The sequence below is a fragment of the Clinocottus analis genome, unplaced genomic scaffold (assembly GCF_023055335.1).
Source record: "Clinocottus analis isolate CAN_PGR_092001 unplaced genomic scaffold, fCliAna1.0.p SCAF_2, whole genome shotgun sequence".
NCBI lineage: Eukaryota > Metazoa > Chordata > Actinopteri > Perciformes > Cottidae > Clinocottus > Clinocottus analis.
The window spans coordinates 6,396,914-6,421,128 of record NW_027175931.1 but is presented as its reverse complement, the minus strand read 5'-3'; the positions used below and the strand labels follow the sequence as shown (position 1 = coordinate 6,421,128).

Genomic DNA, 24,215 nt, shown 5'->3' with positions numbered 1-24,215 from the left:
TTCTTGACTTACAATTTCTTTACACCAAACGTATCATTGTGAAACACATTCAAGTTCTTTTGAAACTATCTAATTTCGACACTGGGATTGGATCATTTAAGTAAATGCTGCTGTCAGATACAACTTTAGAGACAACATAATCTAAGAAGCGTATGCAAGTGTTCAGATCATGTCAACTTTTACAACTCCACGACAACTGGGCATCGCCATCTGCTGAGGAAAATCGTGTTGTGATCAAAAGCTCCACATATAAATGCATGTTCAATTAAGCAAGTTCAACAGTTATTAGGAACAAAGAAAAGTGACAAGCGCTGTTAACATACTTCATCACTTTATTATTTTTTTATCACAGTATTTTTTAGAAGTAGATGAACGACATAAAAATCAGAGCTTCTCGGCAGGGCTTTGTTTCCAAAAATTGAACAGCTGAAGTGCAGTTTTGAGGCGAGCCAAGCAGCACAAACAAAAAGGCTGAAGGCCCAAAACTTCAGCCAGCTTACAGAGTGATGTTGCCGTGCTAATTTACCAGCCAACACCAGTCTGATAAGCTAGCTGACGGTATGGGAAAGTTGAGTCAGGGAGTCCGTGAGAATATCGACGGGGGTCTTATCCACCAGCTGGAGTGGATCAGAATCTGCAAAGTATGTTTCAGGCCGGACTTCTCCCTCCGACATGGCTGAAAAGTCTACATCTGCTCCGATAAACAACTACAAGAAGAACCATTAAGAACAGATAGTGCTGAACTGTTCACTTACCTGAAAGATGTTGATTTCTCCGAGAACATTAAGCATTAGCTCCATCATGTGGGTTTAAAGAAACTTCACAACCGTTTTCAAGCACTACAAGATCACAACATCGCTTATAGAGGATGAACATTTAAAAGTTGTTCTTCAACTAAATGAATGCCAAGGAGAAAATCAGACTTGGAAACCAGGGCCATGGTTTACATGTTTTATACATGATCTGAACCAAGGTTGAACCTAAATGTACAGAATAGAAATGGGTCTAGTTAGCCGAGAGTACAATGTCACTTTACAAATGATATCACCTTTTCTTTTATATTTTGGTTCAAGTTAACTCATGTCCACACAGACCATTAGAATAGAAATACATCTGTGCATACTGTCAAAAAGATAGTAAGATATTTACACAATGTGCAAACCACCAATACCACTGTTTTAAGTTGATATTGCTTCTTTTTTTTTTCTTCACCATTTTAAAATGGACACTTCAAGAGACCAAAAAAAAAAAAAAAAAGACAAATTTGGTCTTGTTGTTTAACAGGACAAAAACACGAGTAAAATTAAACCCTGAAACGAAAGACCGTCCATAGCAGTTATCTTGGCAGCACACTGTACAAACAAGTCGAGATCCATCCAGACATATGGTTACAAAATTAAATAAAAATCAAGTTAAGTCAAAAACTATAGTCAAGGGAAGTGAGACCTCCCCGTCTTGCATAAGGCATAGCATCTGATGGGCGCTGCACCTACACAGCAGTCCCCACCAAACTGCTGCTTTACATCTGAGGTCAAAGAATGGGTTAATTTAACATAAAGTAATATGTTAAGATCAGCAATACAAACCAATTGCACTACACACACCTAGAGTGAGATGAGAGGAAGAACTACAAAACCTGAAGAGGGACGAACACCAAACAGCACATACATCCTCAAAAGCACACGCGCGCGCGCACACCAACAAATAGTGCCTGGTTTTTGAGTGGTCAGCCTCTTGAGAATGGATGAGGGGGTGAGGTTTGTTGTTAAGTTGTAAGTGGCTGTGGCCGAGGGGGAGGGGCTCTCAGCGGCAGCAGCAGAAACAGTCACTTGGATGTTTGTACTGCTTTGTCTCGACATCACTTGGTTTTCTCCTCCGAGTGCCTCTGCTGCTGCAGGCGCTTGGCGTAGCTCTGAGCCATGGAGTTGACGATGGAAGTGACAAAGTAGCAGACCATGACCAGCACCACCTTCTCAAACACCCACGACAGCCAGTTCTCATCCTGAAAACCCAAAAATGGGGAGGTGCATATGCTGTCAGTTACTATCTTTAGGAGCCAACTGTAATTTTATAGTTCATAGAAATAACATTGTGACTATTGACTGCACCCTGCATACATGACAGTAGTACATGAAGAAAATAGTATTCATATGCAATGAAAAAGTTTCCCCATGGAGTGTGTTCTCCAACAACCAAAGACTGATAAAAAAAAATAGATAAAAGCTAGAAAACATAGAAGTATCAACGCATATATTGGTCGCTTAACTAAACGGTACAGAAATGGAAGAAATATGTTTGAGGTAATACAAAAAAAAAAAGTTTAGTTACATACTTTGACCACTAGAGAGCACTGATGACTATAATCTTCAAACTTTTTTAATTACCAAATCTAAATATCTTTATATATTTTTTAAAAAGTGTGTAATTATGAGGGGAAAAACTTTGTTACACTCCAAAATATCAATATTGGCCTAAAAAAAAGAGAATCAGTTGATCTATGCTAAGCAAGCTCCTAACTCTGATGTTGATATGTTTCATCTAGAGGATGACAAAAGGCTACAAGACATATATATATTGTTCATCTTAACAAATAAATACATCAATAAAAGTAATATTTTGGTGATATATATATATAAAAGTCATCATTCCAAAGGGGTGAAATGAGGTATTGCTCTTACCGCTGGTGCACTTCCTCCTTCATGGTGCAGCTTGTTCCTCTGTGCTTCCAGGTACTGACTGAAGGGCTTCTGGAGTGATGGTCCCACTTTGGGCACAGACCTGACACCACAGCCCCGCATACATCCACACAGCATTGCAAAGAAAAGACACACAAGAGACAGGAAGGAAGGACATTAGTTGACTTACCCTTTAGCAGCCTTCCTTTGAAATGAAGACAAACAAAACAAAAAACTGAAGAAGAACATTTGTTCCCTATGAGAGCCTTTAAGAGCAGCTCATAAAGTCTTCTCCGTCCCTGAACACTACCAAAAGCCCTCAACCAGCATCCCTGTAACAGCTGCTGGGGGCCCCATCCTACATGTGGGGCCCCATCCTGGAGCTTCCACTTCCTCTCCTCCCATGTGAGCAGGAGCAGACAGCAGAGAGGAATGAAGCAGAAAGCCTTTCGCCCTCCTTTTATACTGCTCAGCTCTCTATAGGAGCCAGTCAGCCCCTTACATCAGGAAGTGAGTCGACATGATGTCATCACCTTTACCACCATTGCTGCCTTCTTGGTGGAAAGATATCTAATCAGGGTGTGCTCGTGTCCTTATTTGGTTATGTGGATCAACTCACCAAGGGCGGGGGGGCAATCATAATGGATACCATCTTATTCATTCATGTAACATAGAAGCAGTGGAGCTATAGTTTTACATGTTGGCTGGCAGTGGCACAATTGAAAGGGAACTCTACAGGATGTGAAACTTATTATTATCTAAAAAAGAAAACAGACTTTCAACTGCATGAATTCAATTCTGCCCCAAGTTAAGACATAAACATGTTTTTAGACAATTGAGTAATTGCTCAGTTTAAAAAAGAAAAAAAAACACCTAACTAGTTTTAGTTTGACTCATTAATATTTCTTGCCATCTCTTTCACTTAACGTGCAAGCACAAGCACAAAAAAACATATTGTGTCAGCACTAGAGGACTGATCATCGTGAGTCAACAAGAGCCATCTGAATTTCACGGGAAAGAACCTTAAATTTTATTTTCCCAATCAAAAAAGACAAAGGACCCTCGACTATGACCAGAGATTCAGGTCAAAGCTACGACCTGGACGTCCACACAAGTGAACATGTATGAGCCAATAGATTAAATTAAAGAAAATAGCAGTTGGTGTTAATCTATCACGAACATTATGTCTGACTAAACACTTTCCTGGCTTTTATTTTGCATGCTGGCCATTCATTACTTGACTTGCAAAAAATACTAATTAGTATGTTTTAATGTTTTCTTTGTTTTTTTCTTACTTTGAATGCCACATTGTAGCATCCAACATGTTAATTAGAATATTACCCTTACCTTTAAGTCCTTTAATTTGGTTAAACCTAAAACTAGTTCAACAGTCAGAAAGTTTCCTGCCTCACTGGAGCAAATATCTCAGTCAAAGCTGAACTTGGTGAGTCAGATCAACGTGTTCAGATGGGACCTCACACGCCTGACCACCAGGGCTGCAGAGATGGATCGCGTGTGCGTGTGGGGTATATCTTTTGTGGAAAAATGTGAAACGTATCCACGTCCACCCCCGCAGTGAAAGCATTTATACGTACAGGATCTCCAATCAGTGGTAAAAATGTATCTGAAAATGTTTACAACTGCATTGACATCCACAAAACCAGAGGAAGACAATGACTCCACTAATAACCTCATTGTCTTTTTCACACACTTTCATGCACACATACTTACCCAATGAGAGCCACCATTTGCTCCACTATGTGCTTGCTGAAGGTGATGATAACAAATAGTTTCTGGAGAAAAAAAGGAATAGATTATTAAGCGTTAAAAACATGCTTACTGATAATATGCACAGGTATCCACAAAATTATGTACCTTTTTGTAAAATTGTGTTTTACAGGACATGGGGGAAAGAATTTAGAAAGTGATTAACAACACAAAGTGTCTCTTAAAAATACATGGCAAACTAAAATATATATTACAGATACAACATATTTAGATTTATATTTCAGTGGCACAGCTGTGTGAAATTACGGCCACATCTGCCAGCATCCAGACACTAATTACAAAAAACCCAAACCTGGTGGTAAGCTAAATCTTGGGCTGCGAGGGGCTTTGTGTGGTTTGCAAAGCGCCAAAGCGGGGGGGACAAAACCACAATATTCTTTCTCCGGTCCTGAAACTGATCAGCTTTAAACAGCATGACACATGCCCCCCTGGACTAAATCAGACAGGATATGACACGTGACGTCCAAGAGGTTCAAGGTACAACAAAAACATATACAAATAGACCCCCTGCAGCGTCTCACCGTCTGATTAACTTCCTTCTCTCATGTCTGGGTTCTCATGTCCACTCTACATCCTCCATAACCTTTGCAACCCTGTTTGTCTGAAAGGCCTCAGAGTGAGGTCACCGACTGGTTCCACCATGAGATAGATAGGTTTAGTTTGTTAAGACACTCAGCGACTCACCCGCAGACAGACTTCTCTTTGTATCGGCTTATATTAGTCACTGGTGTGGCAGACTCAACAATCGACCCGTAATTAAGAGGGGTTTTTTTTTTCATCTACTGGATGTAAAAAAATCCAAACTCTTGTTAAAGACTTCTTAAAAGCTTCCTTCCTTTCATCATGAGCCTGTGTGTATGGTCTGGATGAATCCCAAAGCTAAAACTAGAATAAGGAATCCCCAAAGGACCAGGGCCCCGTCAGAAAGAGTTAAACCAGAAGAGCACAATTAGGAGTTTCTCACAGCCACCCGGCCATGATCTAAGCTCTAGGTTTGATCTCAGCTCTCCCACACGTTTTGAGGTTGTGGGGATTGTGAATCAGTCAGCAGTGCATACCTCTTTCTTCTCTTATGAGTGGATTGTTTGACATGCATTATTACATTATGTGGACAGAGAATAGTGATGACATGAAACAAGAGATGAGTCATATTCTGAACCAAGATGCCATGTGCTGGTATGGTTTTTAATGTGAAAATGGAAAAACGTGGTGTAATTTGACATAAACTGGTCCTTTGCACGTGTATAACCACCTCAGATAAGACTTTTATTCGAGCTACCGACCTGTATATGCATCTTGATGATGGCTTTCCCAATTAGAGTTGCTCCAAAGAAGGTCCAGAAGGGAACCATGAAATGGCCGCAAGTTATTCCAGCCAGGTCGAAGAGGGGATTGGGGATCTGAAACGCACACGCATCAGAAATCACAGAGCATACATTACTGATCCACCGGCTTAAAAATTACCTGTGTTACAGGTGAAATCCCTTAAAGTATGTTTGAATCAACAGTGACAAAGGTATATCTTGAATGTGACATTAATCTTTGATGATGCCTGCATAACACTTGCCGGGACATTCTGAAGAACTTACCGAGGCACAAGCCAAGATCCCAAAAAATCCCACTTTCTGCACCATGTGCTGAACGCCCAGTTTTGCCCTGGTGACAAAATCCTGCAAACAAATTAAGAAGAAAAAAACAATTCAAACCAGATTACAGCTGTCTGATATGAATAAGTAAGATGTTCCAATAGCTCAACTGTGATGACTGCAACATTTTATATTTCATGGGTGTCTCTAAACACATCACCCTTTTATTAATTTCTGAAAATACCAAGGCTGTATTTCTCACAGATGTGAGATGAGTGTTCGCTCTGCAAATTCCGAGTTTGCAAGCCTATTACAAGAAACACCACGCCTGTTGAGTGATGAACCTGCTCGTTCTTTAGTTAGTTGGTTTGGTGGCTTTACAGCTGAAACTGAGGGTACAAAGTGCAGCAGATATTTAGTGGGGTTGAATGTGTCTGCGATTACATGAAGATCATTAGAAACAAAAACCCTGCACAGACAAATACAAGGTTCTCCTTTTTAATTATTAACACAAAATGAAACATGTTCAAGCTTAAATGTCCACAATACAGGGTGAAGATCACAGCTGATGCATGAGGGACTTTAAAAGGGGCATCTCAATGTCAATTATGGAAGTCATTTAAATTTCAGTCTACACAATTATAATTCATATTTATTGTAATCTTCAAGCACTAACTCACTCATTTTTAGTTATCTCAATTATCTTTGTAGTCAAAATATATATTTTTATATTCCAATTTTTTTTCAACATCACATGAAAACCCTTTAAAAGAGTAACTTAAAATAGCTACTTGTCAGATTTTCACATGATTAAAATATAATTAAAATTAAAATATAACAGATGATCCGTTTCTGGTACTTTCAGGAAGTGACAAGTTCTGAGTATTTTTTTTTCTCTTGTTTTGTCATCTAAATTTCAGTTCACTGAAGAATACTGATCTTTTGTGACATTTATTCCTGTGGACTCTTTATAGAAATGCTTTTGACTCTTCTGTTGAGTTGGTTGCTTAGAAAACATGTGAAGAATCCACATAAAGGCCGATACACCTGGATTACTTTCCCCTGATGGAACCCATGTGATGGGAAGTGGGCCTCTTTAGCCTATTCAGCTGAGAACCAGTGACGTGAGAATAGGTCACTGAGACAATGTCCGCAGTTTCTCTGATTTCTGTTGCTGCTGCTGACTCAGCATCTGATCTCAGCCGTCTGCAGTCATGTGAGCTTGGTTCCTGACAGAACTGTCTGTCATTCAAATTAGAGGCTGGTGAAAAGCAAGAGGGAAGAGAGGGGATAGAGGGAGGCAGAGAGAGTGAAGCCCGAGGGATGATTAAAGGGGGAGTCGTGCTCAGGGTGACTCACCCACAAACGGACCGATTTACTGGAAGTGCAAGGAGGGAGGAGCTTCACTGAAGTCACATGGCACTTTAAGACCAATCACTGGACAGTGGTTCCATGGTCAGTTGTGCATTATAAAGATCAGGCCAGATCGAATATGATCAGATCATATTGAGTAGGTTGGTAAAGTGTAAACACCTGTGCTAATATGGAACCAAAAAGAGGGATGAATACTTCAATATTCAGGGTAGTTGCGGTACGTCTTCAATGGGGACAGGAGGTTGATTATAGGCTACATTCTGCACGAAATGTGGGGGCTAAAGAAAGTGTAACCTATCACAGTTGGCAGTTTAATTTGAATGAGATGAAAAATGAGACACTTTACGTTAAGGTGTGACTGTTTGCCACTTCAAATCAAGTGAAAAGATCCTCCGAGGTGGGTAACGCTTCTTAAATCTTTATTCAAATATGTCTTTGTCATCAGCAGGTCATGTACACAGAAATACAAAGTTAATGGATTACATAACAGATGTGTATGTATGTGTATATGCGTGCGTGTGTGTGGGTGTGCGCGACTCTGACCTGAGCGCCCTCCGCCTGCTCCAGCATCTCCTCAAACTCCTCGTAGTCTTCATCCTCTGGATCAGCTCCCGACTGACGAGCCGCTCTGGCCATGAAATACGGAGGCAGCTCTCCGATGGCAGTGCCCGCCCCCTAAACCAGCACAATTTAAAAAACGCTCCACATCAGCATTTGCTTATCTATTTCCCCACAATTACACACAACTAATTCATGCCACCATGAACTTTTGAATTTCGTACACACAACTATTTTGTGGAGGTAAGGCTTACAAGAAAAGGTGTTCAAGCGTATAGAAATATAAAGTTTTTGTCTTTCCACAGGAATGTTGAAATGAGGGTGAGAGTAGTTTCCGGGTGTCACAACGCAATCCTCTGCTCGCACTGGCTAACATTCTTGCCATTTCTTAGTGTGCGTCGCTGAATTGTGTTTTCATTCAAACTACGACTTACCCACATGCAGGCCTCCAGGCGGACCTTCGACATGATGGAGAAGAGAGAGATGCTTCCCTCCAGCCCTCCACTTTGGGGACAGACAATCTGGTCGGGGTACGGAGGCTCTGGGAAGTCTATGGAGCTGCACTCGTATGCTGCCAGGGTTACTGATGCTATGTGAGGACCCTGAGAGAGGTGAGACAAGACCATCATTTCATCCAACTTGAATCATGTAACACTTGGCCCTCTTCATAAAATATATATAAAAATATATTTTAGTCAGTAAATGTTAGGTGTACCTACTAAACTGTTAACTGTGTTTCTTTGAGCCACGTGTACTTAATAAATTGGCAACCGAGTGTACTTGAGTATTTATTAACTGTTGAACCTTTAACAACGATGTTTGGTTCTATTGCACAGGCCTTCACAAGTACTTGGGCTCAATTCATTCTGCTGTCGCGTGATTAAACGGAGCCTGTGTGCAAACAGACTCATCTACCCACAGGTACAGACACAGGCCAACGGTGGCTGACTCAGTCTCTCTGACAGGCCGGTATGTCATCCTTTATCGTTGTGAAGACGTCTGGTCAGGCCCAGCCACCTGGCCTCAATAACAGTTGGCCCACCTGTAACTACAACACAGCTCCTCCATTATGCCTCTTCAAGGTGATACAGGTAGAACTGACAGTAGATGGACAGCACACAATTAATCTGTGTTGACTGGAACTACCCTCCCACCCCTCCGCTATAGTACCCCTTCCGCCCCACCGAGTATCAGCGCACAAGAGGCTTCTTTAGTTTACACAACACGGTCTGTTTCAAACCGAACAGGACTTCACTTAACTGCCATTTCTTCATGACACGACAAGTCAATTTGGTTTTAGGGTTTGACTCAGAGCTTAGTTTTTCCTTGTCAAGACACTGATACTCAGACATGCTGCCCTGCAGGGAACTTCTTTGTTTACCAAAGTACAACGCTTTGCATACAGGGCAGATAAACCACTTCTTTGTGCCATTGACCAAATGGATTTCCATTCAATAAAAAAAAAAAGACGACAAATCATGTTTATTTAGGAACAAGACAACCTGGCAAAAGCACCGCTAGTAAACCCAAAAAGCAGGAGAATTCCTGACATTCACGTTGGATGGGACAAACAACATACTACAATTTTTTCCAAATGTTTCCTACCAGTAATGGGTCTAAATATGTTGTAGGTTATTGGGAAGGTGACTCAAGAAGAAGGGCTTTGGTGTGATTTAAATGGTTTATCCGCTTGCATGAAGAAGTTCAGAAAATTTCCCGGCAATCTGCTTTGTCATTTTGACCTCTGGATCACGCACCAGGGAAGTTCTTGGTTGTGGTTTCCTGCGTCACCAAAACTGTTAATAATGAATTAATCCTGTACGGATCATGAACAACCACAGCACATGGAACTCCAACAATTAATTAGCGAAACAACCTGTGTTAGTGGAGTTTAATTTTGACCTGATAAGCGGCATGCAGTTACTAAAATTAGGAATAATTCCAAGAGTCATGACAGAACCTGTTCGAAAACAAAGAAATGAACGGAGAAAGAGGTAGATCTAAATCATCGTCTTTAGTTCCCATCATTACAGCGGGAAAAGAATCTTTAATCAAATCAAGATCTAAATGGAAAAAGTAAAAGCAATGTATGAACATGCTTTTTCTCTTATCTTCATCCACTATATTATGACTAGAAACCAGCACACAGATGCACGGCAGTGACATCCAAAACATGATGAATCATAAGATCATACTGGTGAGTGAATCCCCTTTCCCATGAGCATAATGATTTCATCCTCTCTATGGGGCTATCTATTATTGCTTCAGGCTTGAGGTGAATTCACAGTGCAACTGTGCAGGTGGGACATGTGGTTTTTCCCTTCAAAATTAAAACCGGGGGTTTCCTGTCCACAGCCAACATCAACACTGAGTAGGCTGCAGTAATAGGAGCTGTTTCATCAAAGTTTTGGTGAATAGAGACACAGGAAATAGTCTTCTTATGAGTGGAGGGCTTACATCATATGGTCAACCTGTATGGGAGCTAAAGAAAATGCGATACAATCTGGAGGGGAACATGATGAAGGACACCTGGATTGGTGCGAGCAGATGGCAGGAGGTCGAACAGAGGGGAACTGGGACTGATGTGTCCCCACTGACCCCTACAACATGTATGACACAGAGTCCTAAACCTCTTCAAGACCACTCCTCCACAGCTACAGCCTCTTGAAACCAATTGTATCTTTGGTCGAATCATAATGAAAAGTTGATCATACAACCACATTATTCAGTCGCTACTTGGGCCACGAAAACCCTCCTACTTCTAACCAACACATGGTATGATTGTCCTGAATTCAAACAAAACACTTTCTCCTGTAACAAGAAGGTTGCTAGCCACTAACATTTTAGGAATACTGGTTTACATTTCATTGTCAAGACACAATGTTTCTGAGAGGAATTTTAACATTTTGTGTGAAATATCAGATCTACTGACACAAAATCGGATGCAAAGGAAAAGTTGTCAAAACATGTCTTTTAAAATAGTATCCATTGCTAAACTAAAAGCTGGTAATGTTGAAAAAGGTCACACGTCTAAGTGTTGAAGAGAAGTATGAGCCACCACCACCGTTCCATTATTGTTGCTTCACACACGGTGTGAAGCATTAATGGAAGATGTGTGCAACATATCTGAGGTCACAGCAATATCTTTTCCCATGATTTCAATATCATGGAAACATCTGACTCAGCAGGTCCACATCTGTACAGATTCGAGTCTACATAACAGAAGCCACCTCATCGGACTAAAGCGGACTGTGTCGCACTCTGGTTTTATGTTGCTAATTTCTCTTTTTTTAAACCGCAGGCAAGACAAATGACACGTTTTGGTGACTCGGTCATACAGTCATTCTGTGTCTGCATGTCAGGGAAAAATGACAGTCATCTTTTGGGTAGCTCTAGACTGAAGGGAGACAAAATGGAATGAGTTCCAATTGAGCAGAAGACAATGAATATGGAGTGTGACGCCATCCTCTGGCAACTACAGGAATAGATACCTGTTTTTTTTAAATATTATTTAGGCAGGTACATGTAAAAGAGTGTGTGGTGAGTTATATGTAATTTACATGTGATAAAAAACAACTTGCAGTCTGGAGAAACAAACAGGACATCCTGACTCATGAGTATAGCCAACCAGATAATGACAGTTACCACTTCCTCTTGTGAGACATTATCATTTGCATCCTTTTGACTGTTGTGATATCAGTTGCATGTTGGCCAGCTGAGTCTGTTTTCCCAGAAGTATGTAAATGTATTAATGGGTACAATCATGACAAAACCCTGTGGATGATAAGATATTAATGTGGGATAATAAGATATTAATGTGGTTTTAGTGGAAAAATACATGTATTTATAATGTCTGTTGTTGATTGCACTTGCACTGTTGTACAGGTGGACAACTAAAATGCTTGATCACTTGGTGAGCATCTCTGTATTTTGTAATAACCTAATTTAAAAAACTTGCATCGTGTACATTTCTGCCAAACCATAAGGTGTTATCTTACCAGATAGAGGAGAAAGGTGTGCAGGCCAGTACCGAGGCCAACTGAGGACAGGATCCCAAGGCCTACCCAGTAGGCACACCATAGGAACCTCTTCTCCAGGTACATAACATACTTTAGCAAGGAGAGTCAAATAAAACTGATTAGAAGGCGGAGGAAAACAGGAAATGCTCATTGAATGATGTGTTTGTTATTTACAGTAAGAATTGCCTTTTTAAAAGTTTGAATCTTTCAGTGTCTGTTGGATGTTACAAAGTACACATAATTAATGATTTACATAAGAGCTGTTGTGGGTTACATACTAGTCCATCATTATAAAGTTGAGGCATTCAGGGAGATTCATTTCATGTTAAAGCTCACCGATGCTTTAAACCGTAACGGACCACTGCACGGAGGAATTTGGAAACATAACTTCCCGCTAACTTTCTGTCTGACCATGGGGTTAACTAGAAAACAGCTCCAGACCTCACTATTTCCCAACAGCTTTCTTACAATAATGTTTTAGGTAGATAAAGAAGGACTTATCATTAACCTTTAAACAGGCTGGTGACAGAGCAACGGTGTTGATTATTAACGTCGCAAAAAAAAAGAAAAAAGAATTGATCAAGCCTTACTTGTTGGTGGGTTCCCTCAGTAGAGTAGGCGAAGGAGAACAGAGAACATAACAACAAAACTAAGAACACCGTGCCTCGGCGTTGCCAAAGTCTAAACAGGAGGGAAAGTAAACAAAATGACAGTAAGGAGACCAGTTTCAATAACTACTTTTTAAGTCAGAATCTGTGTCTCCAAACATGACACAAAGTCCTAAGCACAAGTAAACAAAAACATCCTGACATATCACTTGAAAAAAAACAAACAGGTCAACTTCTTACTTCACGGTCAACTCCTTTAGCTTGATAAGTGTCTCCAGGAGGAAATAATGCAGTGTGGTGACAGGCCTCCTCCATACCACCAGAGACAGGCGATCCTCCTTATCTTTCTCTCGCCTCTCTCTTACTAAAGAGTCTGGAGAGCAACCAGAAAGGCAATTAACTTCAAACACTGGAATACTTCCCTCTACATCCACTACTGTAGTCTGCTGACCTGCTAATGCTAAGTACATGATACATATGACATCAACAAATTATACTACCGGGCCACCCTTTGAAAACGTAAAGTAACGTGAAATGAATCAGGGTGTATTATGACCTTTTCAACCCTTATGGTGGCAGTTATAGCAATGTGTCAGCAGAGGTAACACAAGCTGAGCACTTCAGGGACACCTCGGAGATAAGAGTCTCCTTCTCTACTGTACGTTTTAAAACTTCACCAACCTGTCGACTTCCCGTTCTGTTTTCCTTTGGCTCCTGAACGTTTCTGTGACTGTCCACAACGTGCTCCATTGGCTGCCATGTTAGTCAAGGTTTAAGCTGAACAACTCAGGTAGTCTAGGAGGAGAGTGAGGGAAAAGTTGGTCCCCACTGAGTTTTCGTTCCCCATTGACCAATAGACAATAGGACGGTCACTAAATTCTTATCAGCTTTAAAAAAAAAACGGAAAAAAACCGCCATAGATACGCCAACATTTACATGTGATTACAAAGACACAATATCAAACAAGCTCCATTACAGACTGACTCGTGACAATAACGCGTGTTCTTAACATAATAATTGTCGCTTTGTGGTATCAATCTCTAACAACATTACGTCAAATGCGTGCACATCACCAACCTCCACATGCTAACCGGTTAGCCAACAATGCTAATGGCTAAGCTAGGGACGATGGCAGTTTCTACTACAAAGTAATAGTTTTTTGAATAAATAAGACGTCTTACTTGTAGGGAGATATGTAAAAACGTTCCTTGTCGTGCTTCTGCTATAGTAACGACAACATTTACTCTAAATCGAGGGGGTCTGGAGCGATGTTTGTTGAAATCATATGACAGTCGTACCTCTTTCCTGTCCTCTAAACCCGGAAACAAACGGTTGGTGTGTGAAAGTAAAACACGGGTAATGCGGTTCAGCCGTGAAAGATTTTGCTTTCAGCAGGTTTATTATGTTGATATGCTGAAACAACCCGTAGTATAAACGTAGGGCCATGCGTAGCTTCGATAAAGCACCGTTTTGTCTTTAAATTAAGAAACAAGATTCAACTCATAGATTATGCTTTTATTGTGAAATTTGATTGAAGACGTATTTCCGTAAAGTGTGTTTTACGGTCCAATAGGAGGCTGCCAAATTTGCCAACAAAGTGAGACTATTGCAACACTCGCAATGGGTTAGTTTTAACCTTGAGTCATGGAGAAATATTTCTTCATCTGAAGATGGCACTGCTCCTGATAATTTCTAAAACTGTTGATGAGTCTCAGTATCCATCTATTCATCAGGGGTCAGGACTACCCAACTGTAAAACATGTATGTATCTCCTTTTGAACCCTGAAAAGACACTTTACCCCACACAAAGTCTGCACATACTACATCATTATTTTATTCATAGTGAGCCGAAACTCAATTTATTGAGTTACATGATGTGACATTTAAGCCTTGTACTGTCCCTGCCAAATGCACATTTGTACACTGAAGAACAATACACAAAGACTGATTTATTACAACACTGAATAAAGCCTGAGTATGCAATTTTGAACAATTGCAGCCATTTTGTGTCTCCATTGACTGTGTGAGTCAGAATATGTCACAGTACTTTAGTATTTTTCAATTAAGCAGACTCCTCTGAACATGAAAAACTAAAACCAATGGGAGAATTCAGTATTACTAAAATTACAAAACATATCTTTACATACAACACTATCAGCCAGTGGTAGCTGCATTTGTCAAATTAGTCAAATATTGACCAAGAAAGTTATTGTCAAAGCCTCCCAATACAAGTGATGTTGTTTGTATAAAACAATGATAATTTAAACAGAAGCACGCTTTGAGGGGAAGAAAAAACAAATACAACAAAGTGCAATGGTTGCCCGACTGCTGCTGCATCAAAAAAGACATTCAGCAGATCCACAATGGAAGCTACTCAATCAAATCAAAGTCCTTCCTTGGCTGAAGGAGACATTACAGCTTATAAGGTCTCAGGCAAGATTACTAATAGGAACCATAGGCACCGATTTAGCAGATGGCTTGTTCTATTCCTGGATAGTGGTAGCAATATGGTGGCCTTTTCCTGTTGCTGTGTCCGGTTTCACTCGTCATAGTGTAGTGAAGACAGGAACTTATCCACATCCAAGTCATGGGGGAAACAATCTACAAGCTTCTTCCTTTCCTGCAGATTAAAAAAACAAAAAGATCAGAATTACATGACAATGATATGAATCAAAAGTCCTGTTCATTTAAGGGCATTTCTGGCATATGCATAAACACTTGTTTAAAATCTTTGGAGTTTTGACAAAATAAGTAATTTCATGACATCAATTTACAGCCCAAGTGATTAAACGAGAAACTACACAATAAAAAAATATAACGGTATGCAGCCCTACATCTAAAAACAGAATATTGTTAAAAAGCAGAACTTATTTATGACAGAAAATAGGTCTTTTATTAGACATGACAAATCCTCATGTTATACTCACTCGGTCCGTCTTTTGGCTGGGAGATTGTTTTGACTCTTTCTTTGCACGCGGACTGGCTGCGGGTGAAGGTTGTTTGCGTTTTTTAGAGTTCTTTGAGCTTGTGGCCGATTTTTCTCCTACTTCCTCCTGGCGCAGGCTGTCCTTCAGCGGAGTGCCTGTTCTGGCGATGGCAGCACGTGAGAGAATCATGAGTGTGTGGGCAGCCATGTTAATACTGTTTTCACTGCCGGCCTCACTGGCTGGGCTGCTGGTGGGGACATCCAGGGTGTTGGGAGGAATTAGATGCTTGGGAGTCCCCTCTCCATTAGCTTTCCTCTGTCGGGAAGGAGTCCTGACACGGTCGGCGGACTCCTCCTGGGCACGGCTCGTCCCCGGCGTACGGGGAAGACCGTGGTCTGAACTGCCGGCTCCAGGCTTCTTGACTGGGGAGGAAGGAGAGTTGAGCCCCTGGATGTCCTGCAGCATCTCAGCTGCCTGTTTGGCCAGAGAGCTGGTCTTTGAGGAGGCTTTTGTGGCCTTGGCCTGAGGATTAGATGCAGGCTGGGTGACAACTGGAGGGCTGAAGTCTCTTAACGCTGAGGATGAAGGTGTTGACTCTTGCTGCGGCTCTTGCAAGCTCCCCTTCATTTCATTTTCCTTGTTCGCTGTTACGTTTGGCACATCCTGAGTAGGAGTCCTCTTTTCTGTACGTCCCTCTCGTGATTTGCCAGCAGCCTTTTCTGCAGTTTCTTTCTTGCTGCTCTCATCTTTCTCCTTTCTAGATTCTGATTTTAGAGCAGAATCAGAGGACTTGGAAGCATGAGAATCCTTAGCCCTTACTGCATCACTGTCCTTATCATGATTGTGTATCACATCTATAGATTTTGATCTCCATCCTGATTCAGATTTTTTCTTTTTCAACGTCTCCGGCTGTGGAGCATCAACACTGCTGGTACTTGCACTTTGAGACTCTTCGCTGTGGTTGCTACAGTCTTGTTTGCGAGAGTTCTTTTTAAAAGGATCTTTCTGGTGCTGTTGTGGAGGAATAGACTTCTCAGCCTCCATGAAGCTTCCTCCAGTCTTGGTATCTTTTGAACATCTGACAGTCTCTATTCTCCTTCTGGGTTTGTTGCCACCCAAGATAGTAGGTTTAGTCCGAGTCACAGACTCTTTATCATCTTTCTCAGTCTGCTGGACAGATCGTGGTGAAGATGCATTTGTAGCTGTAGATTTGCTGCTTCTTGTTGTTTTAGCAGTTTGTGGTTGGACTTCTGCAGAAGATTCAAAACGTAAGATTCTCCTGTGACTAGGACCCTTTGCTGTATCCAGCTGGTCTGTGTCTTCTGCCAACACAGTTTGGACCAACTTACCAACCAAGTGTTGCTCAGTTCCTGGAATTCAGAGAAATAAGGCAAGAGAAGTAAGACAGTGACATTAAAACACTAAGCAGAGAAACAGAGGAAATCCTTTTGAAACAAAATAAAACAATATTAAAAGGATATTAGAACGGTAATTTTTAATAGTTATATACCGCAAGATGGCACTGCTACAATTTAACTTTCAACTCACCAGCAGGTGAACACTGTTGGATTGCCATTGTCGGAGTCTTTGGCTTGACAGTGTCTGACTGCTGGACCGGTACTGGGTTTGGCATGGCGACAAGCTGTAAGCGTAACAATGTTGATAAGATTTATTATTCTGGGCATTATTAAAAGTGATGCATCAATGGTTATTTTACCATACAAAAATCAGATATAAAGACTTGGAAGGATTTCTAAACGAACCAACGATTTTGCGATTGTTGGGGTTTCACCAGCAGTGGGACTATAAATGTTTGCCCTGAGGAAAAAGGCCATGGACTCTTTAGTATTTTGAATGTTAAAGTTTTACAGGGATAAACATGTGAAGTAAAATGTATAGTAATCTGCCAATTCAAGTACAAGATTACCTTTTTTACATTTTGGCAATTGGATTTATTTGTTTTGAAAACCAAATAAGAAACGCTGCCATTGGTTTGGACATGTTTACTAAGGTGACCAAGGTTCAATCTGAGATGTTGTCCAAAATAGCAGAATTATCTTTTGGCCAGCATGTGTTTTTTGACTAGCAACTTAAGAACTGCAGACAAATGTATGTTACCTTATTGGACACCACCTGGACCTTCCCCAGAGTATTTGGCCCCATAACAGAAACAGGAAGCAACATGGGCTTAACAGGTGATGGTAAGATGAGTGTTGGCCCTGCTCACACACACATACAACAAAAATTAAAACAATAAAAATGAACTTTGCCCAACTTTAGAGTTTCCCTAATTGTATGCCAAGTGGCATGTTATTTTACACTGCAACCTATGTGTCAATGTGGACGAGCAAACCAAACTGGGCATTATGTATTGCTTCATGTAAATATAACTTATTATCATTGCACATTATCACATTCTCAAAATGGGGCCAAAGCAACATTCTCTAATGTTTGTCCAGCCTAAAGAACCTAAAGGGTTAGAGTCTCTTCTTCACAGTAAGTTATGAAAACGACAAACTAATTATCAAAAGCTGCAACTAATAATCAAACTAATCAAAGCCAGCTATTGATACTTCCCAGAGAATAACATTTGTCGAGCGAGATGACCCACTACTGTAGTCAGTTGTCTCTTACCGGTGGAGGAGCCTCGAGAGCGAGGTGGTGTGGTAACCCCATACGAGTTGGTGGGCAAAGGTGGTCCTCTTGAAACTCCAGCAGACAGTAACACCTGTCTGGCTTGAGCATCTGTAATATTGGGTTCAGTAACAAGGAAATAGCTGGCAGTGGCTCCTTGGAGGGCGGGATTAGCAGTGTTCAGGGGGAGTTGAATAATGAAATTTTGCTGAGGCTGTGCTGTCCCTGTTAATGGGGATGCGACTAAAGCTCCAGCCTTACAGCTGAGAGGACTGGCAAACGCCTCAGAGCTTTGTAAGCAACTAACTGCCTGTGCTGCCTCATCTAAGGTGGCCTTTGGTGTGCCAGGGACTCCAGAGGTCTTAGGTGGCGAGGAAAGATAAATGGTGGGTATATTGTCTCCGGAAATGCTAGAAATTGCCTGATTCAAGGGTGTGTTGGTGGAAAAATCCTCATCCTGGTTATCGCTAATGATAATCTCCAAAGAAACTATATCACTGGAATTAGCTGCGGCCTTGCTTGGAGTGGTGTTGTTGGCAGTTGGAGGACCAGGTGCTGCATCAACTGGGGCGCAAGAAGAGGAGGATGCAGGTGAGACAGGGGAGGATGAGGCAGGTGTAGCTGTTAGCGTTGCAGAGGTAGACGCAGATGGGGGTGCCGATGAGGGCGAGGCAGGCACAGCTGTGACTGTGGCACTGCTCGAAGGAGATGTGTAAGAGGCAGGTTCAGGTGCCACTGAGAGAGTAGCCTCTGGTTGAGTGTCTCTTCCACTGCTTGAAAGAGACATATGAGGTAGGTCAGCAGTCAGCGTTGGAGTGTTGTTTAGTTCAACTTGCAAAGGGAACAAAAACGCAGAGGGGGCTGTCCCAAATTGCACTTTAGATCCTTGTATATGCTCTTGTCCTTTAACAATATTTGATGTTGCTTCCGGCACATTAAATACGGTAGAGGGAAGAATGGATGATTCACTTGGGAAAATTGCGACGGACATGCTGTCCTTTGTGGCAGGCTCCTGAATGGTCATACAGTCCAAAGGAGGGGGAGGTGTATTCAACGGTTCATCAATATCCATTGGTGTTACAAAAGCACTGCTATTGAAGAGTGAGGGCTTTTCCTTTCGGTTTGAGTCCACTGCAGCAGATGTGACATTTTGATGGTCCACATGACTCACTAACAACTTGGCTGAACTGTTTTCAATTCTTGATGCTCTGCCGCTGGGACCGAGAGTTATTTTCTTTAACAAGGTGGGAGCAGTAGACTTTCTCGTCCTTGGCTCTTGTCCAGCTCTCGCCTTTACGGTCATTGGCGTTGTATCTGAAGCCTTAGCATCTCGGTGTGCAGCGACTGAAAAATAAAATAAATATTTGAGGATTACTCTGTCCCTATGTGAGAATTTAATGGAGCTCTGTCTTTAAAAAGAGTATGACAATTTGTTTTTTATCTTGTGGTAAAAATCCCCATCAGCATTAAAAAACAAAAACTTCTCAAAATGAAGAGGTTGGTATAAACAAGCTGTAATGAGTCTTCAAACTCTAGTGAAACTTGTGAGAGTTTGTCTTGCTCTCTCCCCCTAATCACCCTCCCCACAACCTTTTACAATAAATTATATATCCGACTATCTGCAGTGTTTTCTCTCTGAGAACTTACTACTGCATTAAATTGTAAAAATACCTGGATCATCACTCGGAAGGGGTCCAACTGTCGATGAAGGTCCCGCAGGGTCACCCTCTGCTGGACTACTGCTAATATCTCCATCCCCAAGTTCGCCATCAGGGAATCGTGTTTTATCTGCAAATACACATTATAAAAGGTTTCTTTTCTAGAGTGCTTTATAACAATTAAACAAAGTGATTCAGGAGTGTTCTGAACAGCAAACAAAATGAAAGCAAAGCAGGTTACTGTAATCGAAGAGCTCAAAGAGGGCATGAAAAGCTGGGTCGGACTCAGTTTGCTCCAAAATGTCATGGATGGCATCGTCACTCATGTGGATTTCCCCCTGTATCAGAGTACATATGTCAGGAAATATTGTAACGACACTCCGTAAAACAAGCACAGCTCGATGGAGCACACCCATATCTTGTGATCACTGTTTACAAGGAACATTTCATGTGACAAAAGAATCCTACATGATACGAGTATACCATTTATAGTTTTTCAGTACCTGTAATCCCAGGATTTCATCTATGGATTGGTCTGCCTCCACTGTAGTTGATGGGGCCTTAGATGTTTGGGGCATTGGCTCACTGATATTAGAGATGAAACAGAGGAGAACTTTGTAAGGACATGTAATAACATAATTGCAAACATGACAACTTTGATTGCCACTGACCAAATCATATATTATCTTTCATAACAACTTAATACAAACGCGGTGACCGAAATGCCAACACAAAACTTACTTAGCGAGGATTTTGTTGATATTTTCAGCAAGCTTTTCTTGTAACGATCTGTCCCCCAATATTTTGTCCCGTGCATTTTGTATCACAAGTTGCTGTGGAAATTAACACGAGTTGTCACGTCAAAAATATGAAGAACATAATTCTGATTGTATATAATTCTACTATCACTTGATTGCTTCCAGAAACACAAAGGTAATACTGAGGTCACCTACTGCTGGTCTGAGAAACAACAGTTTTGTTTATCCTATTTTATCCATGAACTCAATTAAATAATAATAGAATCAAGAAGTGTTGAAATATGTCTCAGGGAAACTTGCACTGTAGAATTAATCAAAATCAGATAAAACTGTTTGAAAGTTCAGTGCTAAAGCCTTAATGCTCTGTGTCTAAAGCATCCTGTTATTCAACATACTACAAGAATGAAAAATATGTATTTCAGGTACCTTAAAGAGGTGATAATCTAATCTAATTTAGCCCTAATTTGCTGCACAAGATCATTGGTTGAGTAAAAACACCTGTTTGGTCAAAACCACCAACATATTTCTACTTACAGGAAAGTTCCCATCACCATCTTCAGGTTGAGGTTCTGCATTGGGGGTACTGACAGTCATGGCACATCTGCTGGGGGTACTGGACCCACTCTGAGCACCACCTCTCTTTCTGGGAGTGTCCCTGAAGGCAGCAGAAAAGAATATGTATGGAAGGTTAGGAGGTGGCTGCTAACAAGCGCAAGGCATGGACAAGACAAACTCATACAAAAACACAGGTGTAACTAATAACATTTCCCAGCAAACACATGTGAAAAATGTCTGTTGCAAATAAGGTCTAAACCAAGGTTGTATATGTCGCACACAGAATTTGAGCCACGGTCATACATTGATTTAAATATCAAGAATTCAATAGTTCTTTTCACAGTAGACATTTTGTTTCCTTTCGAAATGTCCTCCTATTTAATAACTAAGACAGAGATTGTTTGTATTCCCAAAACCTTAGTATAGAACCAATAGGCTTCAAATTGCATGCAATTTCCAGTCTAATTAATATTACAGTATACAAAGGCTTGAAACTACGGTGGCATTAATATCACATAATACAATGCAGTATGCATTCTGGTCAAATGCACCAATAAACCATGACAGTGCCACAGTGAACTAGTATGCACAATAAAGACCCAAAAACCGAAGCCACTAAATTAAATTCAGTGATCATTAGTTTAATTATGTTTTTCTTGTCATGACATGCTCTCATTAATGGGTTTTTAAAGTTAACTACAATAAAGCAATACCAATCATCTTTACCATTTCCGCCGTCCGGGAGACATTGGACCTGGATTTAGCCGTTGTTCTGAAACAATTATCTGTATTGGTGAATCCCCTGTGGTGGACACATTATGTCAAACGTCATACAAAAGCACATTTGTTCCATGAATCTACACAAAATGAACAAGGAAACGATTTTAAGCCATCATCAAAAACAGACAATTACTTTTGTTTGAAGAAAAACATTTCTACAGTATTAAAACTGTCACCTCAACTGCAATGTAAATCAAAAAACAGAGTACTGCCTATTTTGTGATACTGACTTGGTGTATTTAGTAATCGACTGCCATCGTGGATCTGCGGGTGTGTGCCACTGCCGGTAGCTGGTCGGGTTTGCGCGGCAGTGTAGCTCACAGGAGTGGAGTGGCCGAGCATGCTGTGGGAGATCTGTGCGGGGCTGATGATGGAGCTCGTCTCAGAGACTGATGAGCAGATAACAGCACCTGCCGAAGCCACGGTCAAGACCCGCTGTCTTGCCATGTTTGCCACTCCAATGCGTGAGCGTACTGCAAAGAACAGAGACTAGTAAATAAAAGGCCTAAAAACAAACTTGGAGCAAAAACACAACACAGACAGCAAATATAAGATACATAAACAGGAAACTTTACTCTTGACAACAACCATATATATTGTATTAAAAAGCACCAAAATCACACTAAGCTTATGATAAAGAAATCCATTTTTCTAATGTGTACTGCATATGATGTAAATACATCATCTTTACAGAATACAATTACACTTTCAACTGCATACCACCCATACATTAGATGAGTAAAAATCATAACATAAACATATTTATAGTCGAATCAAAAGTACTTGGGTGGGTGTCAATAAAAAAGCATTGCTGTATACATTAATTTAGCAGTAATGTCTGCAAAGATTGTGGTCATAAGAAATATTTAAAAATTGAAAAACTTATAACAGACTTACTTCTTTGATTTGCTGATATAGCTGGAGAATTCTGCAGTGACCTAAGTAAAAGATGCAGAAGAATACTGTCACAATATCTGTGTTGAAGATCCAACTCACCGTCTGCTTTGAATAGAAATCACTGAGATTTGAGATTGTGGTAAATTTCAACTTAATAAATTAGCTGCAGTGATTTAAAAGGTGATGAAACTTTAAGCTCTTACTTGATCTGGTTGAGTGTATGATCCAGTTTTTTCCACAACGAGGTCATCACTGCAGGTACCTCATGACAAGACTCTGTTGAAAAAATGACCCCAAAAATGACAAATTAAGAATGCATTTTTTTTTTTAAAACGCTGCAGTTTTGTAAGTGTATCCATATCAGGTAAGCTCACCTTTTGTTTTGACAGCTACATACTCGTTTAAGATAGTTGTCAGGCCTTTCCCAAAGACGGACTGTGTAAAGGGGGAAAACAAACAAGAAGTCACATACTATGCACTTTTACGAGCATGACAAACACGAGAGAGTTTGAGAAATGGGCCCTGTTGGGGACACAAGGAGCACTTACAAAAACACAAGCGGGAATAGTCCCATCTTCCGTGGAGTGCTCGGCGTACTCTTTCAGGTTTGGGCACTCGTGGATGAAAGCTTGTGTTGTGGCGCATAGTCGCTCCTCTTGGAGGTACCCTGGGGATGGACATGTACCAACATCAAGTAAAAGATAACAAAGCTCAAATGGCAATTTGGGATAGTTTATCACCCCAAATGCACCATGTTTACCGTGAGCAGTTACCCCTCATGCACACTGAGCCACCTTTTTTTTTTTTTTATAGTTGACGTTAAGCTAATTGAGTTTAATTGTTGGCTAACGCTAACGCACAGCTACAGCTTTGCTTGTCATCCTGATTTGACTTACCCAAAACAAGCCTGGCGACGTCGGACGGGAGCAACATGGTTGCCAGTTGGTCGATATTCAGAGTAAAGAGTGAGCTAGGTCGCTACATGGTCAGAAAAAAACTCTCAAAAATCTGTTATACCGCGTCAAATACAATAAATTAAAAAAAATGCCGTCAGTGGTTATTATTGTGAAGGCGACGTCCTGGGATCCTGTTGCTTACTCAAAAGGCGGGGAACTCCAGCACGTAACCCGGAAGCTTCTGAATCAACGTCCCGATTGGAATGCTGGGAGTTGGAGTCCAATCCGAAACGTCCAACCTCACTACATCTTGCAGCATACAACCTCGTGTAACATATCGGACACGACTTCTATATGCTTTCTAACACGTTACTAATATTGCATCAGACCAAACCGTACGTTTGTTTGACCGTTAGCTCTGAACTTAGCGGACACACTGGGCTCTGCCCGTGACCAGGAAGTGATGTCGCCTCTCCGCTGCCGCTGCCCGGGCGGGAATTTT

General features: G+C 41.0%; 2 protein-coding genes across 3 annotated transcripts; both read right to left on the bottom strand.

The window, feature by feature from the left end:
- Positions 1-937: 937 nt before the first annotated feature.
- Positions 938-13,929, bottom strand: vmp1 (vacuole membrane protein 1). Its single transcript, XM_068585928.1, has 12 exons — positions 13,790-13,929; positions 13,290-13,403; positions 12,849-12,981; positions 12,591-12,681; positions 11,980-12,090; positions 8,416-8,583; positions 7,967-8,098; positions 6,053-6,133; positions 5,747-5,863; positions 4,407-4,468; positions 2,679-2,778; positions 938-2,002 (listed from the first exon to the last, which is right to left on the bottom strand). The coding sequence occupies exons 2-12, from the start codon at positions 13,366-13,368 to the stop codon at positions 1,859-1,861; spliced, it is 1,218 nt and encodes a 405-aa protein (XP_068442029.1). The 5' UTR covers positions 13,369-13,403; positions 13,790-13,929; the 3' UTR covers positions 938-1,858.
- A 273-nt stretch (positions 13,930-14,202) lies between these two features.
- Positions 14,203-23,902, bottom strand: npat (nuclear protein, ataxia-telangiectasia locus). Of its 2 annotated transcripts, XM_068585489.1 has the most exons (18): positions 23,714-23,902; positions 23,366-23,484; positions 23,192-23,252; positions 23,021-23,093; positions 22,818-22,858; positions 22,151-22,393; positions 21,867-21,942; positions 21,120-21,240; positions 20,569-20,660; positions 20,331-20,412; positions 20,069-20,165; positions 19,841-19,957; positions 18,170-19,513; positions 17,654-17,754; positions 17,084-17,177; positions 16,885-16,905; positions 15,536-16,785; positions 14,203-15,228 (listed from the first exon to the last, which is right to left on the bottom strand). In XM_068585489.1, exons 1-18 carry the CDS (start codon positions 23,748-23,750, stop codon positions 15,148-15,150), a joined length of 4,050 nt encoding a protein of 1,349 aa, XP_068441590.1. In that variant the 5' UTR covers positions 23,751-23,902; the 3' UTR covers positions 14,203-15,147. The 2 variants fall into 2 exon arrangements, with proteins under 2 accessions (XP_068441590.1, XP_068441589.1); XM_068585488.1 differs by having other exon boundaries at positions 14,204-15,228; positions 15,536-16,905.
- Positions 23,903-24,215: the final 313 nt, after the last annotated feature.

Coding starts and splice junctions, on each gene's coding strand:
- vmp1 (XM_068585928.1), bottom strand. CDS start 13,368: ATGGCAGCCAATGGAGCACGTTGTGGACAGTCACAGAAACGTTCAGGA. Junction 12,091..12,590: donor CTGAGGGAACCCACCAACAA/GTAAGGCTTGAT, acceptor TCCTTGCTAAAG/TATGTTATGTACCTGGAGAA. Junction 2,003..2,678: donor AAGGAGGAAGTGCACCAGCG/GTAAGAGCAATA, acceptor TTGGGTTTTCAG/GATGAGAACTGGCTGTCGTG.
- npat (XM_068585488.1), bottom strand. CDS start 23,750: ATGTTGCTCCCGTCCGACGTCGCCAGGCTTGTTTTGG. Junction 23,253..23,365: donor CTATTCCCGCTTGTGTTTTT/GTAAGTGCTCCT, acceptor CCCTTTACACAG/TCCGTCTTTGGGAAAGGCCT. Junction 15,229..15,535: donor CCAGCCAAAAGACGGACCGA/GTGAGTATAACA, acceptor TTTAATCTGCAG/GAAAGGAAGAAGCTTGTAGA.